This window comes from Miniopterus schreibersii, assembly GCF_964146895.1.
Source record: "Miniopterus schreibersii genome assembly, chromosome: 1".
Classification (NCBI taxonomy): domain Eukaryota; kingdom Metazoa; phylum Chordata; class Mammalia; order Chiroptera; family Miniopteridae; genus Miniopterus; species Miniopterus schreibersii.
The window spans coordinates 59450636-59476313 of record NC_138101.1 but is presented as its reverse complement, the minus strand read 5'-3'; the positions used below and the strand labels follow the sequence as shown (position 1 = coordinate 59476313).

The 25678-nt window shown below is 34.4% G+C and overlaps 1 protein-coding gene and 1 pseudogene across 2 annotated transcripts in view; both read left to right on the top strand.

Moving 5' to 3' along the window:
* STPG2 (sperm tail PG-rich repeat containing 2) overlaps positions 1-25066 on the top strand; it is a gene marked incomplete at both ends in the record, with an annotated part of 128969 nt that extends 103903 nt beyond the window's left edge. Inside the window, one exon of the mRNA XM_081153780.1 lies at positions 24899-25066. Within this exon, the coding sequence (XP_081009906.1) occupies positions 24899-25066 (168 nt within the window). The remainder of the gene's footprint in view (positions 1-24898) is intronic.
* Positions 16076-16963, top strand: LOC308562702 (PIN2/TERF1-interacting telomerase inhibitor 1 pseudogene; annotated as a pseudogene). Its single transcript has one exon. The product of its transcript is annotated as a PIN2/TERF1-interacting telomerase inhibitor 1 pseudogene (transcript).
* Positions 25067-25678: the final 612 nt, after the last annotated feature.

Below are 25678 nucleotides of genomic sequence, written 5' to 3'. Positions count from 1 at the left end.
TGGTATTCTTTACTCTCACACTAGTCCATGTTAAGCTTTAAGCAATTCATTAAAAATTCTTTATATCAGCTTGTATGTTATTTTCTCTCTTCTTCCCATGTTCCATCCTAGATAAATCAGTGCTTTTGACATGTCTTTTTTTGGGGATACCTTTCTTTCTTTGAATTTTAGGCTAATTTTTTGCCCTATCATTTTGGCTACCTGAGAGTTTAGGAAAATTATAATCATATACATTGGCTTTTCTTATTGTTAAGGTGGGAATGACACTCATTCCAGCTTTCTACATCTGAAGTAGATGGTGAAAATCAGTTTTGACATTAAAAACATTAAGTCTGGCTAACTACGAGAGAATAGATTTGGGGATTATGGTAGTAATATTAGGGTTCTATTTCAGTAATCTTTGTGTTTGTGGTGGCTGAAACCAGAGCAATGGGAGACGTATAAAAGTCTGAGAAGTTTTCAGGGTGTAGAGTTATAAGGTGCAATTAAGGAGGAAGTATTTTAGTCGGAATCTTTTTTGATAAACCCACTATTTTAAACCTTAAAATTTATTCCTAATTATCATTTTCTCTTGCTAAATGAACTAGAATATTATTTTCCTCATGTCATTTTCCAGAATCTCTTAAATCATTTTATTTATGACTATAGGAATGTTTTAAACTCTGGGAATTTTTTTGCTTGTCCATTTATGAGTTTGGTAACCTGTTTGAAGAATATTATCCAAAAATATAGAAAATGCATTCGCAAAGACCTAGTAATGAGGATTTGAGGGAAGAATAACTATTTAAAATAACAGCATTTTAGAAATGGCAGAGACTTTAGGGAACTTTTAAAGGAATATTTTTACCTTTAATAAATGAGAAAAATAAGGGGCAAAAATAAGGGGAAAATATTACAAAGATTTCTTGCAAAAAGGAGGGTTTGCTTAGATGACCTCTGTCAGAGAAAAAATAACTTTGGGCTTTATCTTTTAATTTTTAAGACTTAAGGACCTTCTCTCATACTTGGTTCTACTTACTTTGCTCTTCTTTCTGGTTTTTAGTAGACCCAGGGCACTGCACCTTGGATTTATTTTTCTTTACTTATTTACACTCTTATTTCCTGGGCCTCCTTATGCCTAAGTCCAGCTGTACTTTTCATTTTTCTTCTTCTTTTTTCTTCAAAATTGGTAAATGGACCAGTTTCTTATTAGGAAACTGATTGAAGCAATAGAAAATCTTTATAGGAAAACAGATTGAAGCAATAGAAAACAAATAGCAGCAATAGAAAAGGACATGTTACACCGTCGATATTAAAATTATGTTAACAAAAATGGTTGGCATCCTTTTTAACTGATAACAGAAGTCTTAGTGGGCTTGTTTTGCATTTCTTTTTAAGAACTTTGTAGATTCATCCCTGCCCCTCAACTTGAACATACTGCTTTTATCCCCGAAGGCTTTTCTTCCCAGCATTTAAAAATATCAGAACCTTCAGCTAAGAACAATATGTACTTTAGGTCATGTGGATAATGCACATTTTTTAAAACTCTATATCTAGTAATGTCAACTCTTTACTTACCTCATACATAATTAGTTCTTAAGGGACAGAACTTCTTGACCACCAAGGTCATTTTTGCTGTAGGATTATTTGATTTGGGGATTCCCTGGTGCTCTGGTTCCATAGTAATGGACTCTGAGCTAGAAATCAGGAATCTTAATTCTCTTCTCAAAGCTGCTTTTTGATACTATGCTGCTTTAAAAGAAAATAGATCTTCACATTTTTGCTGATGTATGAAGACAATCTTTCGTCTGTACCATTTCCTGTTTGGTGGGGCATACTTTCTGTCTTTACTAGTTGCTTTCTTGTCATCTCTGTACCCACCTCCCCTTTTAATTATACCTACAGAAATAGAGGCTCTCAATGAATCTGAAGCCATTGAAACAAATGCAAACATGAAAACATTTTATCCAAATGCTGTTGTGCCCTAGTTCACAATTTTTCTCTTTTCTCGTGCTTATTACCAAACTAAGAGAACATAGGACTCTCTTTGCAGAAAGTCAACATACTGCAGACTCTCTTGAAATATTATTTAAATAGCAATAATTAAAAGGAAAAATGAGACTTATGCATTCTATTAGTTGTTTTATCTTCTCTTAAAAACTTTAAAAAATATTTTAAAACTTACACACAGTAAGATATTCTTAACCTTTAAATGTGTGTGATGATTAGTCTGAAAACGATATTCAAAGAAAGTAAAGCACTTTCCTAAACTGTAGAGAACAAAGGAAGCAGCATGTAATTTAATGATAAATATCTCTGAGGACTTTCTAATTACCTTCTAATATGGTATTTACATTTAGAAGATTAATTTACTCATTTTTATGGTCCCACATTCAAATTTAGAAATATGCTTTTAAGACATCATTGTTTAATTATAACAGAAGCATTAACAGTAGATTTTTAAAATCTGAATTTACACATTTGAGCATTTCACTAGGGTTTAAGACCTTTCTAGACCTTTGATTTGCTGTATATAAAGAAAAAAATATCACCTTTTAAACGTTTGCCAACAATTTCCTAATGTGCATTGCAAATACATGATTACATCTGTTTCTTCATATGAGTCTCACAGTGCACACTTAGGGGGCTTTCTTTCTACTGGTATCCAATTGATTTAATTATGCAAGTCCCACTAATGTGCTAATTGGAAGACAGACTTTTTAGCATTCGCCTGAGATTAGATTGCATTCATGGAATCATAATTATTTTGATGGCTTGCCACAGTGAAATAGATGAACTGTGTACCAGCTAAAATTTTAATTAAGTTAACTTTTTACTTTCATTCCTATGTGATTTCTCTCTTTATTTTGCATATAAGGTTGTTTTTTATAGTGTCCTTTGTTTTATTTTATTTTTCAGTTTTCACTGTCTTTCTTATATGTCACATCTCAAATATTTTAATAACATTTTGTTGTATGTTTACAAGACTGTGAAATGAAAGAAAGACAAAACAAATGTTGATCTGAAGACTTAATGCTGAGAAATAGCAGTAAGAAAAATTATATATTAGAGCCCAATTGTGGCATAAAATATTTTACCTTATATGTTCTTAATATATACATACTGTTATACATTCTGTCTCCTATATTATTTCATCTAAGTTCATGGTTCTGATTCTAATGAAGCACTATTATAATCTTACTTTATTACAATCACTGTGATAGTATTTGGACACAAAGATGATGATGATCTTTTCTCTGGAAGGACTGAATCCAAAAGTAGAATTAATGTTTTTTAAAAAACCTGAGGAACGTTATTTGTTTATTTTAATATTGTATGGAATGATTCCTTTTTTCATTTATGTTTATTCTACCTATAATTTGATCTTATGATGGATTCCCATTTTTTCTTAATTTTTTCCCCTTAAAAGTCATTAGGCTCTCATCTTTTTCCTTAGTCCAATATTTCAGAGGCTTTTAGCCTTTAGAGAAAAAAATATAAAAGGTTCATCAGCTAGTTATTAATCAGCAGCCTAGTGTATTCATACAATGGAATACTACAAATGTAAAGAGAATGAAATATGGATAGACATAAGAACATGGTGAATCTCAAAAAATCATTATGCTGTGTAAAGGAAGCTAGAAACAATATTACATAATATATGATTTCATTTCTATAAAATTCTATAAAGTGGAAACTAATGCATAGTCATAGAAAGCAGATCACTATTTACATATGGATGTGGGTAGAAGGTGGGATGGCTTACAAAGGAATGTAAAGTAACCTTTGGAGGTGGAAAAATATTCCAATGAGGACAAGTAAAACCTAAATACACACCTAGATGTATCATAGTGAAACAGCAGAATATTAAACAATTATCTAAAAAATCAGAGAAAAATAAAGATTACATACAGCTGTAGAGAAAATAATATTGTCTAGATAATTTAAACAGAACAGTTTTATTATAGCATATTAGTGACTTATACCAATGTTAGTGGACCAATACATGGATTCTAGGCTGTACTTCCAGGAACGCATCTCAAAATACACCTCAGCACTAGGCTGCATGTAAACTACTGCTCCTGCACAATTAGGAGTTTGCTTGCCTAACTGGGAGGTTCCCACTAGAGCTGCTGGCCCCAGAACCTAGATACTGCTTCTTGGTCAGGAAGCCACATGCTCAAGCTATTTTGCCTTGCTGCAACTGTCAGTTTAAGTCACACTGCCTCTAATACATTCTCCCCAGCAAAGAATTCCTCATGCACTGTCTCTCAATGCACATAGCTCAATTCCAAATTCAAGCTTACACAATGCATTTGAATGACAAAAACAAATCATGGTTAGATCACTAGCTCTGTAAGTTTCCAGGAAGTACAGTTTTCAGGTTAGTAGTCTTCAAAATACAGGAAGGCTTGAGCAAAAGGAAGTTGAAGAAAAAGTTACTGAGTTAATCTATATTCATGACACATACCAAAGAAAAATGATTAGCAAAACAATGTAATTTTCTGTATCAATAACAAGCCAGAAGACAGTGGGCTAATATCCTCAGAGTTCTGAGAAGACAAATACATTTTTCAAAAACAAAGAATTCACCGTAACAGACCTTTTCTGAAGGAAATGTTAAATAATGAACTTCATTAAGAAGGACATTAAATCTAAAGAGAAAGAGTAACATGCAAGTATAAATGACTTTCTTTAATAAGAACATATTACTCTTATCATAAGAAAATAGTAACTTAGAAAGTAACAAATACTCATATCAACGAAATAAAAGATATCTGTTTCATCTATTACTTTAAGGAAATTGTGTCAGAATCAAAGAATACCATAGGTGTGGTCTTCTGATTTTAATATAGTAGTAATCTTGTGGATTTTTTTGTTCATATTCCTCCAGAGCCATGAAACACCTATATCTATGTTTATTCCATTCACACCTAGAAGAAAATGGAAAGCAGGATTCTAGGTGCTCTATAGTTATTCCCAATCGTTAATGGGCAATAGTGTTTTTATATTTTCAAGTATCTTCTTTGTAATTGTAAGAATGGTGACAGTGTAACTTATAACAGATTTTCAATGAATATTTTAGTCAACTACTTGAAATATGAAATTAAATACTATTGGGACATTAAATTAGTACATATATACCCATTATTAAGCAGCAGCTTTATAGATATTTTTGGCTCACTTACTGAATTTTAGTCCCTCTAACTATAGCTCTCAGTATATATTAACTATTAATACACAGTGGTGGTTCTCATCTTAAAAATAATCCTCATTGCCTAATGAAATTTGATTTGTTGGTTATGGTAGATGGAATTTTTTAAATGTCTCCCAAAGATGTGTCCTAATCCCTGGAATTTGTGAATATGATTAATTATCACTCCCATGATTAACTTTTGATATATGGCACAAGTTACCTTAAAATAGGGAGATTGTTCTGGATTATCTAAGTGGGCCCGATGGTGAACCCTTAACAGTGGAGAACTTTCTCCAACTGGGGCAGAAGGAGAAGCCAGAGAAATTAGAATTCTGAGGAGGACTGAGTAGGTTGCTGCTGTGGTGAAGATGGAGACAGCCATGTGAGAAGGGATCTGCGGAGTCTCTAAGTGGGAAAGGCACTCAGTTAAGAGTGTGGAAATAAGGACTTGCTATTGCTGCAAGGAAATGGCTCTGCCAACAACCTGAATTAGCTTCCTAGCAGATTCTTACCCTGAGCTTCCAGGTTAAGAGCCCAGCATGGTTGACACCTTGATTTTCAGTTTGTGGTACCTTGAGAATAGAACCCAGCTATGCCCACCCAATACCATTAACCTGCGGAACTGCGAGCTGATGGGCATTATTTTAAACCACTGTGTTTATGGCAGTTTGTTACACAGCATTAGAAAACTAATATATAAGTAAACAAAGTGAGATCCTTATTTTTTCGTACTAAATTTATTTAATGTCCCTAAGAAGTAATTTGACTTAATCTGTTCAACTTAATCTGTTTGAAATTTAACAGAGAGAATAAAGAACACATATTTTGATTCCAAGTCATACTTACAAGTCCCTGCTCATCTAAATGTAATTCAATTCTCCTCTGTATTTTATGTATTAAAAACTACTGTTTAATTATATTACAAGTATTTTTTGATGCTTGGGAACATCATTAAATGATGATGTAACCACTGATTAATGTGGCAACACCGTTTGATCTAGATGAGTGCTGAAAATGCAGAAATGATAATGAAATGCAGATACAGTCTGAGAAGTAAATGTCTTTATTAACTTTATAGATTAAACAACCAAAGCAGGGACAATTTTTCATACTTAATAAAACAGAGAATAAAGGATATTCATAAAATCAAGAGTAGGAATTACACTGCATTGATTATTAGATTTTTCAGCAACATTGCAGGTAGTATTTAAGAATGTCACATTGTGCTGTTGTTTGATTAGAGCTTTCCTGCATTGTCGAGTAGCACCAAACATCAACTTTAATTTGTGTTGTCTAGGTTTTAATAGTATACATTAAAAATAATTAGTATAAAGGCATTATTTAATTTACCTTCAAAAAATCAAAATTTTAAAGATCTTAGATAATATTACGTCGTTTGGCCTAAAAGCCTTCCAGAGTACAGTACGTTTTGTAATATTAAATTAAATATTTTGCTTGGAAAAAGGGAAAAGCAAGGCAGTGGTTTTTAACTAAGGTTTGGGAGGAAGGAGGGGTAGAATCAAGGAATGATTGAGGACCTGTTCATTCTGGAAAAAGTTAAATTGCTTTACCAAAATGAAGGCTTTAGAAATGTTTTGAAACTTTCATCTTCAAATTCAGTGTATTGTTTATAAATATATTAGTTTTAATCAAACACTGGTTGGAATAAAAGTTTTACTCAAAGATTTTTAAAATTTATATTTTATTTTAAATAATGAAATTTGAGAATAGAATGACCAAGAGTTTCATAATACATAATTTGTATTTTGCAGTGATACTACCCATAACTTAAAAAGGAATTTACCTCAATTATTTGTGTTATGTAATGAAATAAAGAATGCAAAATAATGCTTTGTACCCTCACATACATGGGAATATATTTATACTGGTGACTTGGAGGGAAATAGTGTGAGTGCTATTCACTGGCTTCCCAGTTTCTAGGAGAATTATGGCCAGCCCCTAATGCCTGCTGAATTAGAACCTGGTCTGCATATGGAAGGTACTAAAAGGTAAAATGCGTCAAAGATACGGTGACGGAAGAATATTTGACTGTGGGTGGTGGTCACAATGCAATATACAGATGATGTGTCATAGAATTGTACACTTGAAACCTATATAAATTTAAAAAAAATTATCTTTATTGTTGAGAGTATTATAGATGACTCTTCCCCCCCCCCCCCTTGTTTCTCTCCACCTGGTTCACACCCCACCCCAGTTCTTTACTACCCTATTGTCTGTGTCCATGGGCAATGCATATATGCATATAAATTCTTTGGTTAATCTCTTACCACCCTCCTCCACCCCCTTCCCTCTGAGATTGTCAGCATGATCCATGTTTCCATGCCACTGGTTCTATTTGATTCTTCAGTTTATTTTGTTCATTAGATTCCACATATAAGTGAGATCATGTGATGTTTGTCTTTCTCTGCCTGGCTTATTTCACTTAGCATAATAATCTCCAGGTCCCTCCATGCTATCTCAAAGGATACAAGATCCTTCTTTTTTACAGCTGCGTAGTATTCCATGGTGTAAATGCACCACAGCTTTGTTATCCACTCATCTACTTATGTACACTTGGGTTGTTTCCAGATCTTAGCTATTATAAGTAACACTGCTATGAACATAGGGGTGCATATGGTCTGTCTGGTTGGTGTTCCAGGATTCTTAGTATATATTCCTGGAAGTGGGATCGCTGGATCAAATGTCAGTTCCATTTTTAATCTTTTGAGGAACCTCCACACTGTTTCCCATAGTGACTGCACTAGTCCACATTCCCACCAGCAGTGTAGCAGGGTTCCCCTTTCTTCACATTCTCTCCAGTTCTTGTTTTTTGTTGATTTACTGATTGTAGCCATTCTGGCAGGTGTGAGGTGATACCTCGTTGTTGCAGCAATCTTGAGAAAGAAGAACACAGTTGGAGGGCTCAAAATATCAGAATATCAAGGTATACTACAAAGCCATTGTAATCAAAACAGCCTGGAACTGGCACAAGTACAGGTATATAGATAGTGGAACAGAACAGAGAACTCAGAAGGAAATTGACCCAAGCCATTATGCTCAATTAATATTTGACAAAGGAGGCAAGAGCCTACAATGGAGTAAAGACAGTCTCTTCAATAAATGGTGTTGGGAAAATTGGACAGGTACATGCAAAAAAATGAAACTAGACCACCAACTGACACCATATAGAAGAATAAACTCAAAATGGATAAAAGACTTAAAATGTAAGTCGTGAAACCATAAAAATCCTAGAAGAAAACCTAGGCAGCCAAATCTCAGACATCTCATGTAGCAGAATTTTCACTGATGCATCACCTAGGGCAAGAGAAACAAAGGAAAAAATAAACAAATAGGACTTCATCAAACTAAAAAGCTTCTGTACAGCAAAAGAAACGAGCATCAAAATGAAAAGGGAACCCACTGTATGGGAGAATATATTTGCCAATGATACATCTGATAAGGGTTTAATTTCTAAAATATATAAAGTGCTCATACAATTCAACAAAAGGAAGACAGACAATCCTTTTGATTTAAGAAATGGGCAGAGGACCTGAATAGACACTTCTCCAAAGAAAACATACAAATGGCCAAGAGAATATGAAAAAATACTCAATGTTACTAATGATCAGAAAGATGTAAGTTGAAACAAATATAATTTAATTAAAAAAAGGATTCAGATCACCCCTACCATGGAAAGACTGGGAGGTAGCTGGTTTTGCCTGCCCTTTCTGCACTGAGCCCTAGGGAAATAGCTCTGGTGGGTTTTGCACTGCTTCTTAGCAATAGTCTTATGAGCCTGGTGAATACAAGCCTGTTGGCTTTCAGAGATAGGTGTTTTGGGAGCCCTTCTCTCTGGAGAGAGTCTTAAAACTTGGGGTACTTTTTGTGGAGTCCAAACCCTTCACTCCTCAGGGAGAAGCTAAGAGTTGGGGGTGCCCTCCTGATTGATGACCTTGTGCCAGGAATGGGCTTTACTGTGCGAGTGTCTCAGCCTTTCCTAATCATTTTGATGTGGGTACTTTCTCATTCATCCAATGTGTAGTTGTTCAGCTAATTTCTGGATCTAGGTGAAGGATCAGAGGGAATTGTTCTCAGTTTTGCAGTATGTTTACTGTGTTCGTAGGAGGAGGGGCACTCAGGAGCCTCTCACATCAGCGTCTTGGTCAATTCCCAGTAAATATTTAATTTTTATTATTTTGATTATTTGGTTTATTGGCTATTTTATTTGTTTAAATTCGGCCAATCATGTCCTTTTCTCTTTTCTATTGTAGAATTTAATTTTTTCCTTAGTTGGATTTAAGAGAGATTCATGTGCTACAGAGAAGAATATACTGCTACTAGCAATGGTTAATTGCTAATTGGGACTTATTGTTTGTCTTTAAATTTGTTGCAATAATCGTTTCATATAAAAGTTTAAAATTTTTATTTAGACACTTTTCTTTATTGAGTCTTTTTTGCAATTGGAGAATCCTTATCTTAAAAGTAACTAAATAAATATATATTAGTTCCTGTTATGCTCTTTTTTCACACACCATTTTAAGTCTTGAAATAAATATTTCAAACTTATGGAAAAGGTCAGAGAATACAGATCAAAGGCCTTCATATTCATCATCTTGCTCTGCCAGACTCACTGGCTGCTGCACATTTTAAACATCTTCAAACCAGGTAAAATTATCTAAACTTAATGTATATCAACATAGGGGTTTTGTGGTTTTCTTTCAGCTCTACTCACTATTGAATTGAGTGATATGTGGTCATTTAATCTATAGCTGTTGTTCAGGTTGATTTGCATATATATTTTTATCAGTTTTCAATGTCTAGTGGGTATTCAACTAGAGCAACTGTGCCCAATTAAATTCCTTTCATCGCCCCACCCCCAGCCCCTAGCCTGTTTTTCCCACTTTGAACCCAAGGAGTTCATGGAAAACTACAGCTAAGTACTATTTTGAGACTATTTACTCTCTACCCCTGACTATAATGTTTTGCTTTTATGAGGGGGGTCTTCCTACAATGCATGTTCTGTGGCTGGTTCTATTCTCTATTAGTTACCTTTATAATGTAAGATAGGCAGGTTTTCAGTAGTTGCAGAAATATAAATTGATTACTTTCCCTGTGAAACAAATTAAATTGATTAAAGATTTAATTGTTCAATTAAAGACATGTGGATTAAAAATAATCTAATTTCAGAGGACTTTTTGAACAAAGCATGAAACAGGAACTATAAAGGAAACAGATAAATTTGACTTAAAAGAATTAAATACTCTGCTATAGAGAAACTAAAGAAAAATTACTTTAAAACACTTTACTAAAAATAAACAGAACTCTGAAAATTTCTGAACCACAAAGAAATGCTATAAATAAATGCAAAGGACAAATTATAAACTAAGAATAATATTTTAAATGCTTATGGAAGACAAAGCCTGTTTTCTTAATATAGAAGAATGCATAAAACAAGAAAGAAAAAAGAGATGAAACACTTAGAAAATGAGCTAGAGATTACTAATATAGACATGAAGAGATGCTCGTATTCACTTGAAACTAAAGAAATACAAATTTTAAAAATGGAAATATGTTTTCTAATTTAAGGGATTTTTAAAAGACAGTGCTTAGTGTTAGCAAGGGTAGAGGAAGTAGATACACTATTGGGATAACACCTTTCTGAAGCTACTTGGTAAATTCAACCAAAAGTTAAATTGCACATATCCTTTGCCTTAACAATTCAAATTTTCAGGAATTCATTTTATTGACATTTGTACATAAGCTCATAAAATAAACATATGTTTTCATTTGTTATGTACTTTTTTATAACAATGCAAAGGTGGAAATGAGCCAAAGGTTCATTGATGAAGACTGGTTTAAGTAAGAGGGTAACATAATACAGGAGTTATCTTTGTCCAGTGGGTCTGTGCAGGTGGGTTGGAGACTTTCTTTTCTACTTAAAATTTTTACAATGAGAATATTATTTAAAATGCCAGAGTGTAGTGATGGGAAGGGAAAATAGAGCAATAACTGATTGCATCAAAGATGATCTATACTGGTCCAGTAGTCTGTGTGGTATTGATCTCAGGTGTCTCAGCCAGGAGCAGACAGTGGAGGCAGGCTGATGCAGTGTCTCTCCCCTCTTTTAATGCTAATCGATATTATCTATTTCAGGTAAACAGAGTATTCTATGCAAATTTTTGTTTTCTCTTCAGTATTGTATGATTTAAGTTATCAGATATCCCTTTTCAGTTATAGATTGTTGGCTTTTTTGTTCATTTTATTTTGCTTTCGTTTTATGTGTATTTCTTTCTTCTCTATATTTGCCCTGAATATCCTGGCAAATTTGGAGTGGCTTTATGAGAGATGTGAATTGATGCTTTTCTAATCTGAAAGCATGGACTTTTCTTTTTTCCTCTTACACTTGTCTTGTTTTTCACATGCTTTTGTGCATGCTTCACTGACTTTCTCTTCTATTGTACAGGCATAAATATGGACTGTGGATTTTATAAATCAGAAATTTAGTTGTCTCAAGATAGTTGTATCTTTAAAGTATTAGAAGTGTGTTTTATAAAACCAGAACCTAGGCCTAGAAAATTTCATTTTCTTTAATATATTGAAATGTAGATTCCCAATAACTATAACAAAGACATTTAGAATTGTTCAATAAATAATACTTTTTAAAAATAATTGATTCATCCCCCTGAAATGCATGGAAAATGGTTAAAGTAAGTTTTTATAGCATGACATTTCTTCAATAATGTTAATAAATGATAGAAGCCTTTACGCAGTTTTATTTTTCATGTCTACTAAAGACATTTGTTAAATTATATTTGGCTTATAATCAAGTTACAATTCCATGTCAGTCTTTGTGCATTTAATCATTTGAAACAGATGCACTGATATTTTTCTAAACTGCTTGTTCTAAAATTAATTTATTTCTGACATTGAAGAATATAATGCTTTCAAATAGTACTTGAAGTAGTTTTATGGGGGTAAGTCAATTACTCCCCAAATACCTGAGCTATTAGAACTTAATATATATAATGAGGTATCATAATAGCTAACATTTAAGTAGTGCTCACCTATGTGCCTGGCACTCTGTGTTGCACCTACATTAACTCATTTAATCCTTTCAACATCCTTAGGAGGTGGGAATTATTATTCTACCCATATTACCACTGAAGATATTGAGACATAAAATATACCATGGTCATATGGTTAGCAAAACTTCTGAGCCAGGGTTTGAACCTGGGTCACACAGCTTCAGCGTCTTTACCACGGCTGGACACTAGTGCCAGTGCTTAGTAGAGACTCAGTAAGTTTTTATTGTTAGGCTGATAGACCAGTACTAAAATTGTGTAGCACTTGAAAACAGTATCATTTAAGTTGCATTTTATTTATAGTATTGAGAGAAACAGCATAGCAATTCTTCAGAGGAAGGGAAAGGAAGAAGTAAGGATATTAACATTTTTATTTTACATGATCATTATCTTTATTCCTTAAGGAGGTAAAATATTTTAGATGTTTTTAGATGACTATAACCTTTAGCTATCTAAAAATAGTGATAGCACCATTGAAGCCCTTCCAGCGAATGTTTTTTCCACTTACTTTGCTTCTTTTCCTGTTCCAGAGATTTTGAACAGGTGTGCCATGGCAGGCACACTGGTGAGCCACGGGAATTTCTAAAACATGCTGTACCTGACTGTTTAGTCAGGGGCCCTGACCTCTTTTCCCTTAGATTGTCAAATAAAAAATGGCAGCAGCCAATACTACAATAGCCATCCAGTGTGAAGTAATCAAAATTATGCCTATTTTTTGTCAGATCTGCAAAAAGTATAATGTATTTCTTGGTGTGTTGCAGAATTTTAGTAGTTTATGTGTGCCATGAGATAAAAAAGGCTGAAAATCAGTGATCTACTCAATGAACAAGTATTTAGTGTCACTAAAAATGTGCTATTAAACTTGACATTAAATATAAGCTAACTGGAACAATTCTTTAGTGTAACATAAGCGTTATAAATCTGGAAGAAGATGGCATATTTAAAATATATTTTATTCACCAGAAAATATATAGGGACATTAGGGGAGAATAATTAGGTTTCCTGCATTTCAAATGTACAGTTTGCCTTTTGCTGTTCAGGTCTATAATCTATGTGTCATAAAATGGAAAAGAGTTATTTGCCTGTGTGGTTAACATTACCAGAGGCTCCTATCTCTCTCTGTCTAGATAATGCTCATTTCCTCCTGTTTCATACCTTTGTCTTAGTCGCCTTGCTTTCTCTCCTCTCTTTTTATCTTGTTCATAGTCTGTTCCTTTGTCATCACTTCTATTCTCTCTGTGTAGATATAATCATAACTATTTTTGAAGTAGGTAATAGGATGCTAAGATATTTATAGCTTACGGAAAGCAAGCCTGAACCATTCTGCCCACTCTTATTATCATAGAGGCAACTTCTAAGTATAAATAGTTCCATGACTTATCTCACTGCCAGTCTCACAGGAAGAAAAGAAAAGAGAAAGACGCATCTCCAGCACAGTGACCTACTAAATACTTCTGAAGGTGACCTTCAGCATAGATCATGGTGGGTGAGATTCTTGAGAGCTTTCTTAAGGATAATATAAGGCTGTGGATATAACTCAGTAATTCTGATTAAAGTTCTGCGGTATTTCAGTATCACCACCTTGTAATGGATTCTTGCCATACTGAGCATAAGTAGATGACAGTAGAGGCCATTTGATTTGAGAAAGTTTGAATGTAACAAATTGATTTGAATCTTCCTTGTGGATATTTCTCTAGAGTTAATGAATAATTTTCACAACTCTTCTATTCAAATTCACAGATCCCTCACAAATCACATTCAAAGTATACCTCTTCTAAATTTTCTAAGTTTATCAACAGGATTTTAGTGTGTTATTTAATCTGTCCAACTGGCCCTGGGAGCAATTATATATTTTTTAAAGAGTCATTTACATTAACTTTCTTCTTTTTCACATTCAACTTAGAAATGAATTAACTTTTGGATTTGTATTGAGTTGGTAAAACTAAAGAAATTATCTCATGTCAATTAGAGCTATTATAATTGGCAATAATCTATGCTTTTTTCCTGCCTCAGTAGCATTAGCATTTACAGGAAGAGAAAGGTTATGCGTGCCATTTCTGTTCACGTGTTTTACTTTAATCTGCTGAGATACACATTTTTTTCCTGTAAAACCAATGTCAAAGGTGGTCCTAGAAAGCTCAAGCATTAAATGTAAAAGTCACCTTTTTGGTAGCAAAGAGAAAGAAATGCATCTCACATAAAATATTAATCAAATTTAACTACCTGGAGACATACTATAATGATTTTGTGAAAGTTAGTCTTTGATCAGTTTGCATGAATATATCCATACTCCTACATCATTGCTGGTATTACAAATTACAGTGATCTTTATTAGAAACAGGGACATCTTTAAGGAAAGCAGTACCTGAGCAGTCTTTACATAACACACATTTTATATAGAACTGCTTATATGTGAGAAAAATTTAAGCACCACAGGGGTTGAAAATACTTTTAAGGCATAGTGTCAGCCATAATATTATGGGGGAATTCAGTGATAAGGCCAAACAAGAGCAGGAAGGCTTCAAGGTAGACAGATACTGATAGATTCATTCACTCATTTGTTAACTCATATATCCACTCAGTGGTTTAAAAAAATAATTGATAACTTCCTGTATGCAGGGCACTTGCCTTCACTGAGGATACAATAATGGACAAAACAGATGCTTTGTGCACCCTCAAGAAGTTTACATGCCTATGGGCATGGATATTAAACAAATAATTAAAGACTTGTTGAATTGCAAGTGTCACAGGTGCTGCAAAGTTAAGAGCTGTATGAAAACATATGGCAGAGCTAGTGAATTCAGGGAAGATCTGAGACCCAGAGGATGAGCAGGAATTAGACCACAAAGCCAATAAGCCATGGGTCAAAACAGCTTTTGATAAAGATTGTCTAAATTCATGGGTAGTATTCTAGAAGCGAGTTAGTTTTTAAATAGTTCTAGTGCCCTCAAAGGCAGAGAGAGCTATGACAGATTACTTACTTGCCTACCCCATATTTGTTCTCCTTTTCTTCCTTGCTAACAGAACCCAATTTTATTTAGAAAAACAACATTTCCAGGTAAAACAACTACTTTTTCTAGGTTCCCTTATAGCTATAAGGTGGTTATTTGACACAGTCTTAACTAATACAAAGAAAGTCAAAGTTCCTGGGTTGGACTTCTAGGAAAATTCCCCAGAGAAGGCTGTTTTAGCTGTTCCACACATTTTTTACCTTTTGACCTTGCTGCCCATTTCTGAAATGAGAATGTTCTGGCAGGAGCTATGGTCAGTACCTTGGGAACATAAGGGTAGGGGCATCATCTAAGTCTAGTGCAACAGAAAGCAGGAAAGGGCCTGGATGCCCAGTGTTATTGTGGAGCCCCTGTACTCCTGGGTCCTACCATCAGTTTTCTTTAATTCGAGAGAATAAAAGAAAAATTAACCTGCAGACATGTTGGGTAAGTAGAATCTTATCTGAGGAAAGCTTGCCTTTCTTCTCATCAGATGGCTTTATCCTTTATCTCCTTTTGTGTTGACAAAGTAAGAAGTGTGCAAATAAATATGGTATGTTTGCTCGGTGTGCTATTTGTATGTTCATGTGCTTATGTAAACAATAAGTAAAGAAGAATTAAAACATGAGGGATGTCCCTTCTAGCTAGGGTGATCAAAAATGCTTCATGGAGCTGCTTCAGTCCACCTGTTGAGTGAGTCTGGTGGTTCCAACTTGTCCGCAAGCTGGCAGCCGCTAGCTCTGGTTGCTCAGGTCTGGAGACCCGTGTTGTCACAGGCTCTGCAACATGTCAGTGCAGGCTGAGTGTGGTTGGAAGCTGAGCAGGCTATGAATCCAAGAAACACTGCATGGAGTAATGATGATTCCAGGCTTGGCCAGAGGACGCTGGAAAAGATAGGGTGGTCTAAGGAAAAGGGCTTCAGGGCTCAAGTGCAAGGAGCCACAGAATATATTAAAGTTCAAGTTAAAATAAGCACCTTGGACTTGGAGCTATAATCAATAGTGAAGACAACTGGATTGCTCATGTGGGTGATTTTAACAAGCTTCTGGCTGAACTGAACACTGGCCATGGACTGGAAACAGAAGACTTCTCCTCAGACAACAAGGGCAAGAAATCTTTCAGCTTTGAAGAAAAGTCCAAGATCTCTAAAAATTGTGTTCATTATATGAAATTCACAAAAGGGAAGGATCTACCATCTCAGAGCAAAACAGGTCTTGACTGCATTTTGGGGAGCAGACAGAATAAGAAGACTCCCGAGGATGCTTTCAGTCCCGCCACTCCAGGTGAGAGTGAAACCTCCGCCAGGACAACCGGTGCCTTCCCAACCCAAGCAGATGGCAGAACTAAAGAACAGGCCACAGGTTATGGCTGCAGGGCCTTACCTTATAGAGACCCAAATGGAAAAGAAAGGAGGAAAGAAAAGAAAGAGGCAAAAAAGGTAAAAATGTGGAGAATTACACTCAACCCAAGACCAAGAAGAAGAGAGTCCAAGTTGAGCAGCAGCTGGAGACCCTCATTCGGGACGAGAATTAAGATGCTTCTGCTGAGGAGGGAGAGGATTGTGTGGGGTCCCTGATGACCAGGACTTACTATCAAGCCCCTCAAAAAGGTAGAGAAAAGAAAAGCTACAAAAGCAAGTTGAGGCAGCGGTGGAAGCTACTATAGATGAAACCCCTGTGGAAAAAAAGAAAAGAAAAAAGAAAGGTTCCAAATAAATTCTGTTGAACCAGGGCCTTCCAGTTTCTCAGATACCAGATATCAGGGTGCTGCTGAGCAAACAGCTTTGGCCTGAAGTCGGAGCAGAGTTCACCCAAAAGAGTTTGTGCACATCTTTTCACATGCCTAGGGATTGATGACTGTTACCCTATCGCCACATTTTTTCCTAAATCCTATTCTCAGAAAAACTTTTTAATGTTCCAAATCATGGCTCTCCTAAACAAAGTACACTGGTTTGTAGACTCTGGGGGAAAAAAAGGTGCTTCATAGAAGAGGTTTCACTGGGACTGGGTTTTACAATTGTGTATTTGCCTTCAGATGTAAAAAGGCTTTGCATGAAAGGAGGCTTTTCTGAATTTTTTTCCATAGGCACTTGGGAGCCAATGACCATTTCCAGCAGATTTCTATCATGTTTTAGTACAATAACTTATTTGCTATCGGAATGCCAATGGCTTGAGTCTGGATAATCCGAACGTTAAAGAGGCTAGTTGTTAAACTGTATTTTAGAGCCCATGCCAGAATTTTTTTTTGGTAGTAAAGGAAAGAAAGGAATAAGGCGAGAGAGGGTACAGTGGATAACTGCTGATTTTTAGATATGACAGGGACAGGGGAAGGAGAGTGAAAGCCAGCTTTCTATTTTCAGACTTGGCTAAATAAGGAATTACTATAGGCTGGTGAGAAAGGATAAATGAATGGGTAACTGGGGAAGAGAAGATAATGAGTTTTATTTTAAGGCTATCTGAGGATAATGAGGTGGAATGCCCAGCAAAAACTAGAAATTTGTGATTCAAGTGTGGATTTTATAATGTTCCATTGGAGAAACTAGTTGAAATCAACGGTTTTATTGCCTACGTGATTTTGTCTATCAGCACTTTTTTTTTTTGCTGTTCTTTATTGAGCCTTAAAGTACCATGGCTAGCTGAAAATTCTAGTTACTTTGTTAAAACAGCATTAGGATAAAGGATCTTTTTTACTGTGCCAGGAGAATATGGAAAATAAAATCAATATTTCTATTTTTGCCTATCACAATTAACATTATTTCCTACCTCTAGTAAACTATTTTTTTTCTGAAATAACATTTATTCTTTCCTAAGTCATATAATTAAAGAGGCATATTTTTAGAAGAGTGAACATTAGGAATGCTGAAAAATGGCAAGGATAATATGTTTGTAATTATAATTTGCAATATGCAAAACAAAGATAATTTGATTATCACCTGAAATGCCTTTCTCTTCTGTAAAGCCCCAAATGAAGCAAATTGGATCAGCATATTGGTAAATTGCTTTAATCAAAGTTTTTTGCATTTTCAGGCAAACTTCACTGCATTTATGGCTTATACATTTTTTCGCCATATATAGTTGATTAAAGACTGATTCAAAGCTTTAATTGAAAGTTTCATTGAAGTCTTCTAAAGTTAATTCACTGATAGGACACACTTTATTATAAAAGTGCTTATTGACCTTTTAATTAATTATATATTTGGGATTTTAAAATAAAATTTTAGACTAGAATATACTTAGCTATGAAATAATAGCTAGAATTCCCCCCCAAAATAAAGTTTATTTTAGTCTAAATCATGGTGATTTTTACTATATTATGCTACCTAGCACTATATACTCATATGTGGACATATACATATTAACATTATATATAATTATAACATTATATATAGGTATATGTATTTAAAAATATATGACAAGAAACACAAATGGAAGAACATTTATTTTATAACTTGAAGAAGTAGTTCTGGTTTAATTGCCTATAAGAAGATAATATTTTTTCCTTTTTATTGAATTTATTAGGATGACACTGGTTAACAAAATTATACGGGTGTCAAGTACACAGTTCTACAACACATCATCTATACACTGTATTGTGTGTTCACCACCCCAAGTCAAATCTCCGTCCATCACCATATATCCCTACTATTCTCTCTTCCACCTCCTTCTATCTCCCCTCCCCTGGCAATCATCACACTTTTGTCTGTGTCCATGAGTTTTTCTCTTTTTATTTTTTATTTGGTCAATCCCTTCATTTCGCTAGCCACCCCTACTGACGACAGTTGTCAGCTTGCTCTCTATGAGTCTGTCACTATTTTGCTTGTTAGTTCATTTTGTTGGTCACATGGTACTTGTCTTTCTCTGAATGGCTTATTTCACTTAGCATAATGCTCTCCAGGTCCATCCATGCTGTAGCAAAGGGTTATATTTCCTCCTTTTTTTTACAGACAAGTAGTATTCCACTGTGTACTAATGGGCACTTGGGCTGTTTCCAAATTTGGCTATTGTAAATAGCACTGCAGTGAACATAGGGGTGCATATATTCTCTTGAATTGCTGTTTTGGTTTTTTTGGAGGTAAATTCCCAGAAGTGGAATTGCTGAGTCATAAGGCAGTTCCATTTTTAATTTTTCTGAGGTAACTCCGTACTGCTTTCACAGGAGCCACACCAGTCTGCATTCCCACCAACAATGCAGGAGGGTTCCCTTTTCTTCACATCCTTGCCAACACTTGTTGTTTGTTGATTTACTGATGTTAGCCATTCTGACAAGTTTGAGGCGATATCTCCTTGTGGTTTTAATTTACATTTCTCTGATGATTAGTAACACTGAGCATCTTTTTATGTGCTTATTGGCCATCTGTATGTCCTCTTTGGAGTAGTGTCTATGCAGGTCCTTGGCCTATTTTTTTTTTTTCCACTTGGGAGGCTGCACAGTACCTTTCATTTTTATGAAGCTTGTTTTCTTTCTTTTTTAAAAAAATTTATCTTTATTGTTGAAAGTATTACGGATGTCCCCATTGATCCCCTCCACTCCACATCCACCCTACCCCCCAGGCCTTCCCCTATATACATAGGTTATGCATATAAGCATATAAGTTCTTTGATTAATCTCTCCCCACCTACTCCCCCACCCCTGCCTTCCATCTGAGAGATCTCAGTCTGTTCCATGCTTCTGGATCTATTTTGTTCAGTTTATTTTGTTTATTATATTCCACATATGAGTGAGACCATGTGGTACTTGTCTTTCTCTGACTGGCTTATTTTGCTTAACATAATACTCTCCAGTTCCATCCATGCTGTCCTAAAGGGTAAGAGATAAAAGACTTAAATGTAAGACATGAAACCATAAAAACCCTAGAAGAAAATGTAGGCAGCAAAATCTCAGACATCTCCCACAGCCATATGTTTGGCGATACATCTCCTAGGGCAAGAGAAACAAAGGAGAAAATAAACAAATGGGACTACATCAAAATAAAAAGCTTAGCACAGCAAAAGAAACCATCAACAAAATGAAAAGGGAGCCCACTGTATGGGAGAACATATATACCAATGACACATCTGATTAAGGGTTAATATCCAAAATATATAAGGAACTCATACAACTTAACAAAAGGAAAACAAACAGTCCAGTTAAAAAATGGGCAAAGGACCTAAACAGACACTTCTCCAAAGAGGACATACAGATGGCCAAGAGACATATGAAAAAATGCTCAATGTCACTAATCATCAGAGAGATGCAAATTAAAACCACAATGAGGTATCACCTCACACTTGTCAAAATCAACCAACAGTAAGTGCTGGCGAGGTTGTGGAGAAAAGAGAACCCTAGTACACTGCTGGTGGGAATGCAGACTGGTGCAGCCACTATGGAAAACAGTATGAAGTTTACTCAAAAAATTAAAAATTGAACTGCCATTTGACCCAGTGATCCCACTTCTAGGAATATATCCTAAGAAACCCGAAACACCAATTGGAAAGAACTTATGCACCCCAATGTTCATAGTAGCACAATTTATAATAGCTAAGATCTGGAAACAGCCCAAGTGCCTATCAGTATATGAGTGGATAGAAAAGCTGTGGTGCATTTATACCATGGAATACTATGCGGCTGTAAAAAAGAAGGATCTCTTGGCGCATTTTTTAATTGGATTGTTTGGGGTTTTTTTGTTTTTGTTTTTACAAGTTCTTTATAAATTTTGGATATTAAACCCTTATTCAGTGAATCACTGGCAAATATGTTCTCCCATTCAGTGGGTTGTGTTTTCATTTTGTTGATGGTTTCCTTTGCTGTGCAAAACATTTTTAATTTGACGTATGTCCATTTGTTTATTTTTTCCTTTGTTTCCCTTGACCGAGGAAATATATCAGAGAAATGTCTGAGATTTTACTGCCTATGTTTCTTCTAGGAATTTTATGCTTTTGAGTCTAGTATTTAAGTCTTTAATTCATTTTGAGTTTATTCTTGTGTATCGTGCAAGGTGATCTAGTTTCATTTTTTTGTGTTTCTGTCCAATATTCAAAACACCATTTATCGAATAGACTACCTTTACCCTAATGTATGTTTTTGCCTACTTTGTCAAATATTAATTGATTATAAAGGCCTGAGTTTATTCCTGTTCTCTCTATTTGATTCCACTGATCTATATGTCTGTTTTTATGCCAGTACCATGCTGTTTTGATTACCTTGCTTTGTAGTAGAGTTTGATATCAGGTAGCATGATCTTCCAACTTTGTTCTTCTTTCTCAAGATTGCTGTTGTTATTTAGGGTCTTTTGTAGTGTCATATAAATTTTTGGAATATTTGTTTTAGTTCTGTGAAATATTCCATTGGTATCTTGATAGGAATTCCATTGAGTCTATAGATTGCTTTAGGTAGTATGGACATTTTAATGATGTCTATCCATTAATGCGGTATATGTTTACACTTATTTGTACCTTCTTCAATTTTTTCTTCAGTGTCTTATAATTTTCAGAGTAGAGGTCATTTGTATCCTTGGTTAAATTTATTCCTAAGAATTTTATTCTTTTTGAAGCAACTGGGAATGGGTTTGTTTTCTTACTTTCCCTTTCTGATAGTTCATTCTTGGTGTATAAAAATGAAACTGATTTCTAGATATTTATTTTGTATCCTGCTACTTTACTGAAATCATTTATCAGTTCTTTAAGAAATCAGTAGCTACCCTAGCCAGTTTTGCTCAGTGGTTAGAGCATCAGCCTTCGGACCGAAGGGTTATGAGTTCAGTTCTGGTCAAGGGCATGTACGGCGGTTACAGGCTTGATTCCCGGCCCCAGTCTCAGGGTACGGGCAGGAGGCAACCAATTGATGTGTCTCTCTCACATCGATGTTTCTCTCTTTTTCTCTCTCTCTCTATCCCTCCCACTCTCTCTGAAAAGAATCTCTAGGGTTGTCTTTACACAATATCATATACAAATAATGGACGTTTGACTTCTTCCTTTCCAATTTGGATGCCTTTTTTAATTATTCTTGTCTGATTGCTGTGGATAGGACTTCCAGTACTATTTCAATAAGAGTGGTGAAAGTGGACATCCAGGCCTTGTTCCCAATCTTAAGGGAAACACTTGTAGTTTTTGCCCATTGAGTATGATGTTGGCTTGGGTTTGTCATATATGGCCTTTATTATGTTGAACTATGCTCCCTCTCTTCCCACTTTGTTGAGAGTTTTTATCATAAATGGGTGCTGGATTTAATCAAGTGCTTTTTCTGCATCTATTATATGATCATGTGGTTTTTATCCTACAATTTGTTTATGTATCGTGTTTATTGTATTTGCGGATATCATACCTACCTTGCATAAATCCCAATTGATCATAATGTATGATCTTTTTAATGTATTGCTGGGTCAGGTTTACTACTATTTTGTGGAGTATGTTAGCATCTATGTTCATCAGGAATATTGGCCTATAATTTTCTTTTTTTGTAGCGTCTTTAATTGGTTATGGAATGAGGGTAATACTAGCCTCATAAAATGTTTGGGAGTCTTACTTCCTCTTGAATTCGTTCTATAGTTTGAGAAGGATAGGTGTTAGTTCTTCTTTCAGTGTTTGGTAAAATTCACTGGTGAAGCCTTCTGCTCCAGAAGTTTTGTTTGTTGGGTTTTTGATTATTGTTTCAATTTCTCTATTTGTAATCTGTTTATTCAGATTATCTGATTCTTCCTGATTCAGTTTTGGAACATTGTATATTTCTATGAATTTATCCATTTTGTCTAGATTGTCCAATTTGTTGGCATGTAGTTGTTTGTAATATATTTTTACAATCCCTTCTTTTCTGTAATCTCAGTTGTTACTTTACCTCTTTTATTTCTGATTTTATTTATTTGGGCTCTCTCTTTTTCTCCTGATAAGTCTGACTAAAGATTTGTCAAATCTTGTTTATCTTTTCAAAGAACCATTTCTTGGTCTCATTGTTCTTTTGTATCATTTTTTTTAGATTCTGCTACATTTATTTCTGCTCTGATCTTCATTATTTCCTTTCTTCTTCTCACTTTGAACTTCATTTGTTGTTCTTTTTCTAACTCCTTTAATGTAAAGTTAGATTGTTTATTTGAGATTTTTTTTTTTTTGTCTCTTGAGGTAGGCCTGTAATGCTAGGAATTTCCCTTTTAGACTGCTCTTGCTGTGTCCCATAGGTTTTTGGTTGTTGTGTTCTCATTTTCATTTCTTTCAAAGTATCTTTTGATTTCTTCCTTGATCTTGTTGTTAACCCATTATTGTTTAGTAACATGTTATTTAGCCTCCATGTCTGTGTGTTTTTCAGTTTTTTTCTTGTGATTGATTTCTAGTTTCATACCATTATGGTCAGAGACAATGCTTGATATGATTTCAATCTTCTTAAATTTAGAGACTTGTTTTGTTTCCTAACATGTGGTGTATTCTAGAAAATGGTCCGTGTGCACTGAAAATGTTCCATGTTCCATATTCCTGTGGGGTGAAATGGTCTGAAGATATCAATTTAATCTATCTAATCTATAGTGTCATTTAATGCCACTGTTTCCTTGTTGATTTTTGTTTGAAAGATCTATTCATTGATGTCAATGGGGTGTTAAAATCCCCTATTATGACTGTATTACTGTCAGTCTCTCCTTTTATGTCCATCAAGATTTGCTTTACATGTTAAGGTGCTCCTGTGTTGGGTACATAAATGTTTACAAGAGTTATATCCTCTTGTTGAATTGTTCCCTTTATCATTATATAGTGTCCTCCTTTGACTCTTACAATAGCCTTGGTTTTAAAGTCTATTTTGTCAGATAAAAGTATTGCTAGACCAGCTTTTTCCAGAAAATGATTAAAAGTTAAAAAGTTTGGTCTTTAAACATAATGCAGATGAAGATATGTGTTATATATAACATGTTATATTTTAAAATAATTTGAGGAAAATTATTTTTAAAAAGTTATCATTGAGATAATTAGCTAATGGTTTACAGAAATTAACAGTGCAACAAATTTATATTTTATATTTAATTTGGTATAGAATTATTATTCAAGTTATTAATATCCATGTGGTTTATGTTGATTAAAATATTAATATAACTGTAGAGCATAAAAAGAGCCATAAATAGTGAAAGGGGAAGCCTTTCAACTTAATTGGATCTATTAAAAACAAAATAAGTCTCATTTGTAGAATAATTAAAGTATGCTCACATAGAAAAGTAAAACAGAAATATTTTTGCTGCTTGTGTAACAATAATCATTGCTCTCACTCCTATGTGAAATTTTATTTTCATTATGAAATTTAAAACTGAGAGTTTGATCTGTATTATGTAGGTAATTTTATTTTGAGAATATGGATCTAAATTTTATAGTTCTGTTCATTTTACCTTAATTTTTGACAAATGAATTTACACTTTTATTAGGAGGACACAGGTTTAAGGATACTCTTTTAAATTTCTATTTTTAATAATTAATTAAAGAAATTCTAATATTTTTCTACTTATACCATTGCTTAGTATGAACATCTAGGCTGTATTTTCTTGGGTATTTTCATTTTTTAAAAATTAAATTTATTGGGGTGACATTGGTTAATAAAATTAAACAGGTTTCATGTGTACAATTCTACAATACATCATCTGTACATTGTCTTGGATATTTTCTATCTAAGATATATTTATGCTTATCTATTGCAATTTTTTTCAGGATATTTCAGTACCAGGCTGCTGCGGTGTTCAAAACTTATATGAGATGTCACAAGTTCAACGGAGATACTTTCCACCTTGTAGTTCTGTGGATAAAATAAAACATACCACCTTTCTTAGCACAACTCTTCGGTGCCTGTACAAAATAACTGAAGGACCAGATAAGTAAGACTGTATTTTTAAAACTATGGGGGGTGAAATTTAAGGTTTCAGCATTAAAACAGACTATTGTGAACATACATTCACATTTACCATGCCTCTTTTAATTGTGTAGGACCAAAAAACGCTGCTTATTCAGTGAAAGATTTTAGTGTTGTTGTTTTTTAAGTTAAGATTGTTTTGTGTTTCGTGTCTCTTAATTTTACCAAAGACAATTTTAGCAATTTTCTTAAGCTAATAAAATTATCTTCTATTAGGGGAAAACCCAAAATTCTCAATATGCTAGAACTGTGAGAGGAGAAAGGTACTTAACCATGGTTTTAATGTCAGTTTTATGAAACATACACATCATGCCAGTGTCCTGGTATTATTTTAACTTCTCTTAGATATCAAGAAAGCAGCTACATAAAATGATAAACATTTATTTGGGCGGTTAAAATTGCAAAAAACAAAATAAAATACAGCCAACATCATACTCAATGTGTAAAAAGTAAAAGCATTTCCCTTAAGATCAGGAACAAGACAGGAATGCCTGCTTTCACTACTCTTATTCAACATAGTACTGGAAGTCCTAGCCAAAGCAATCAGACACAAAGGCATCTAAATTTGAAAGGAAGAAGTA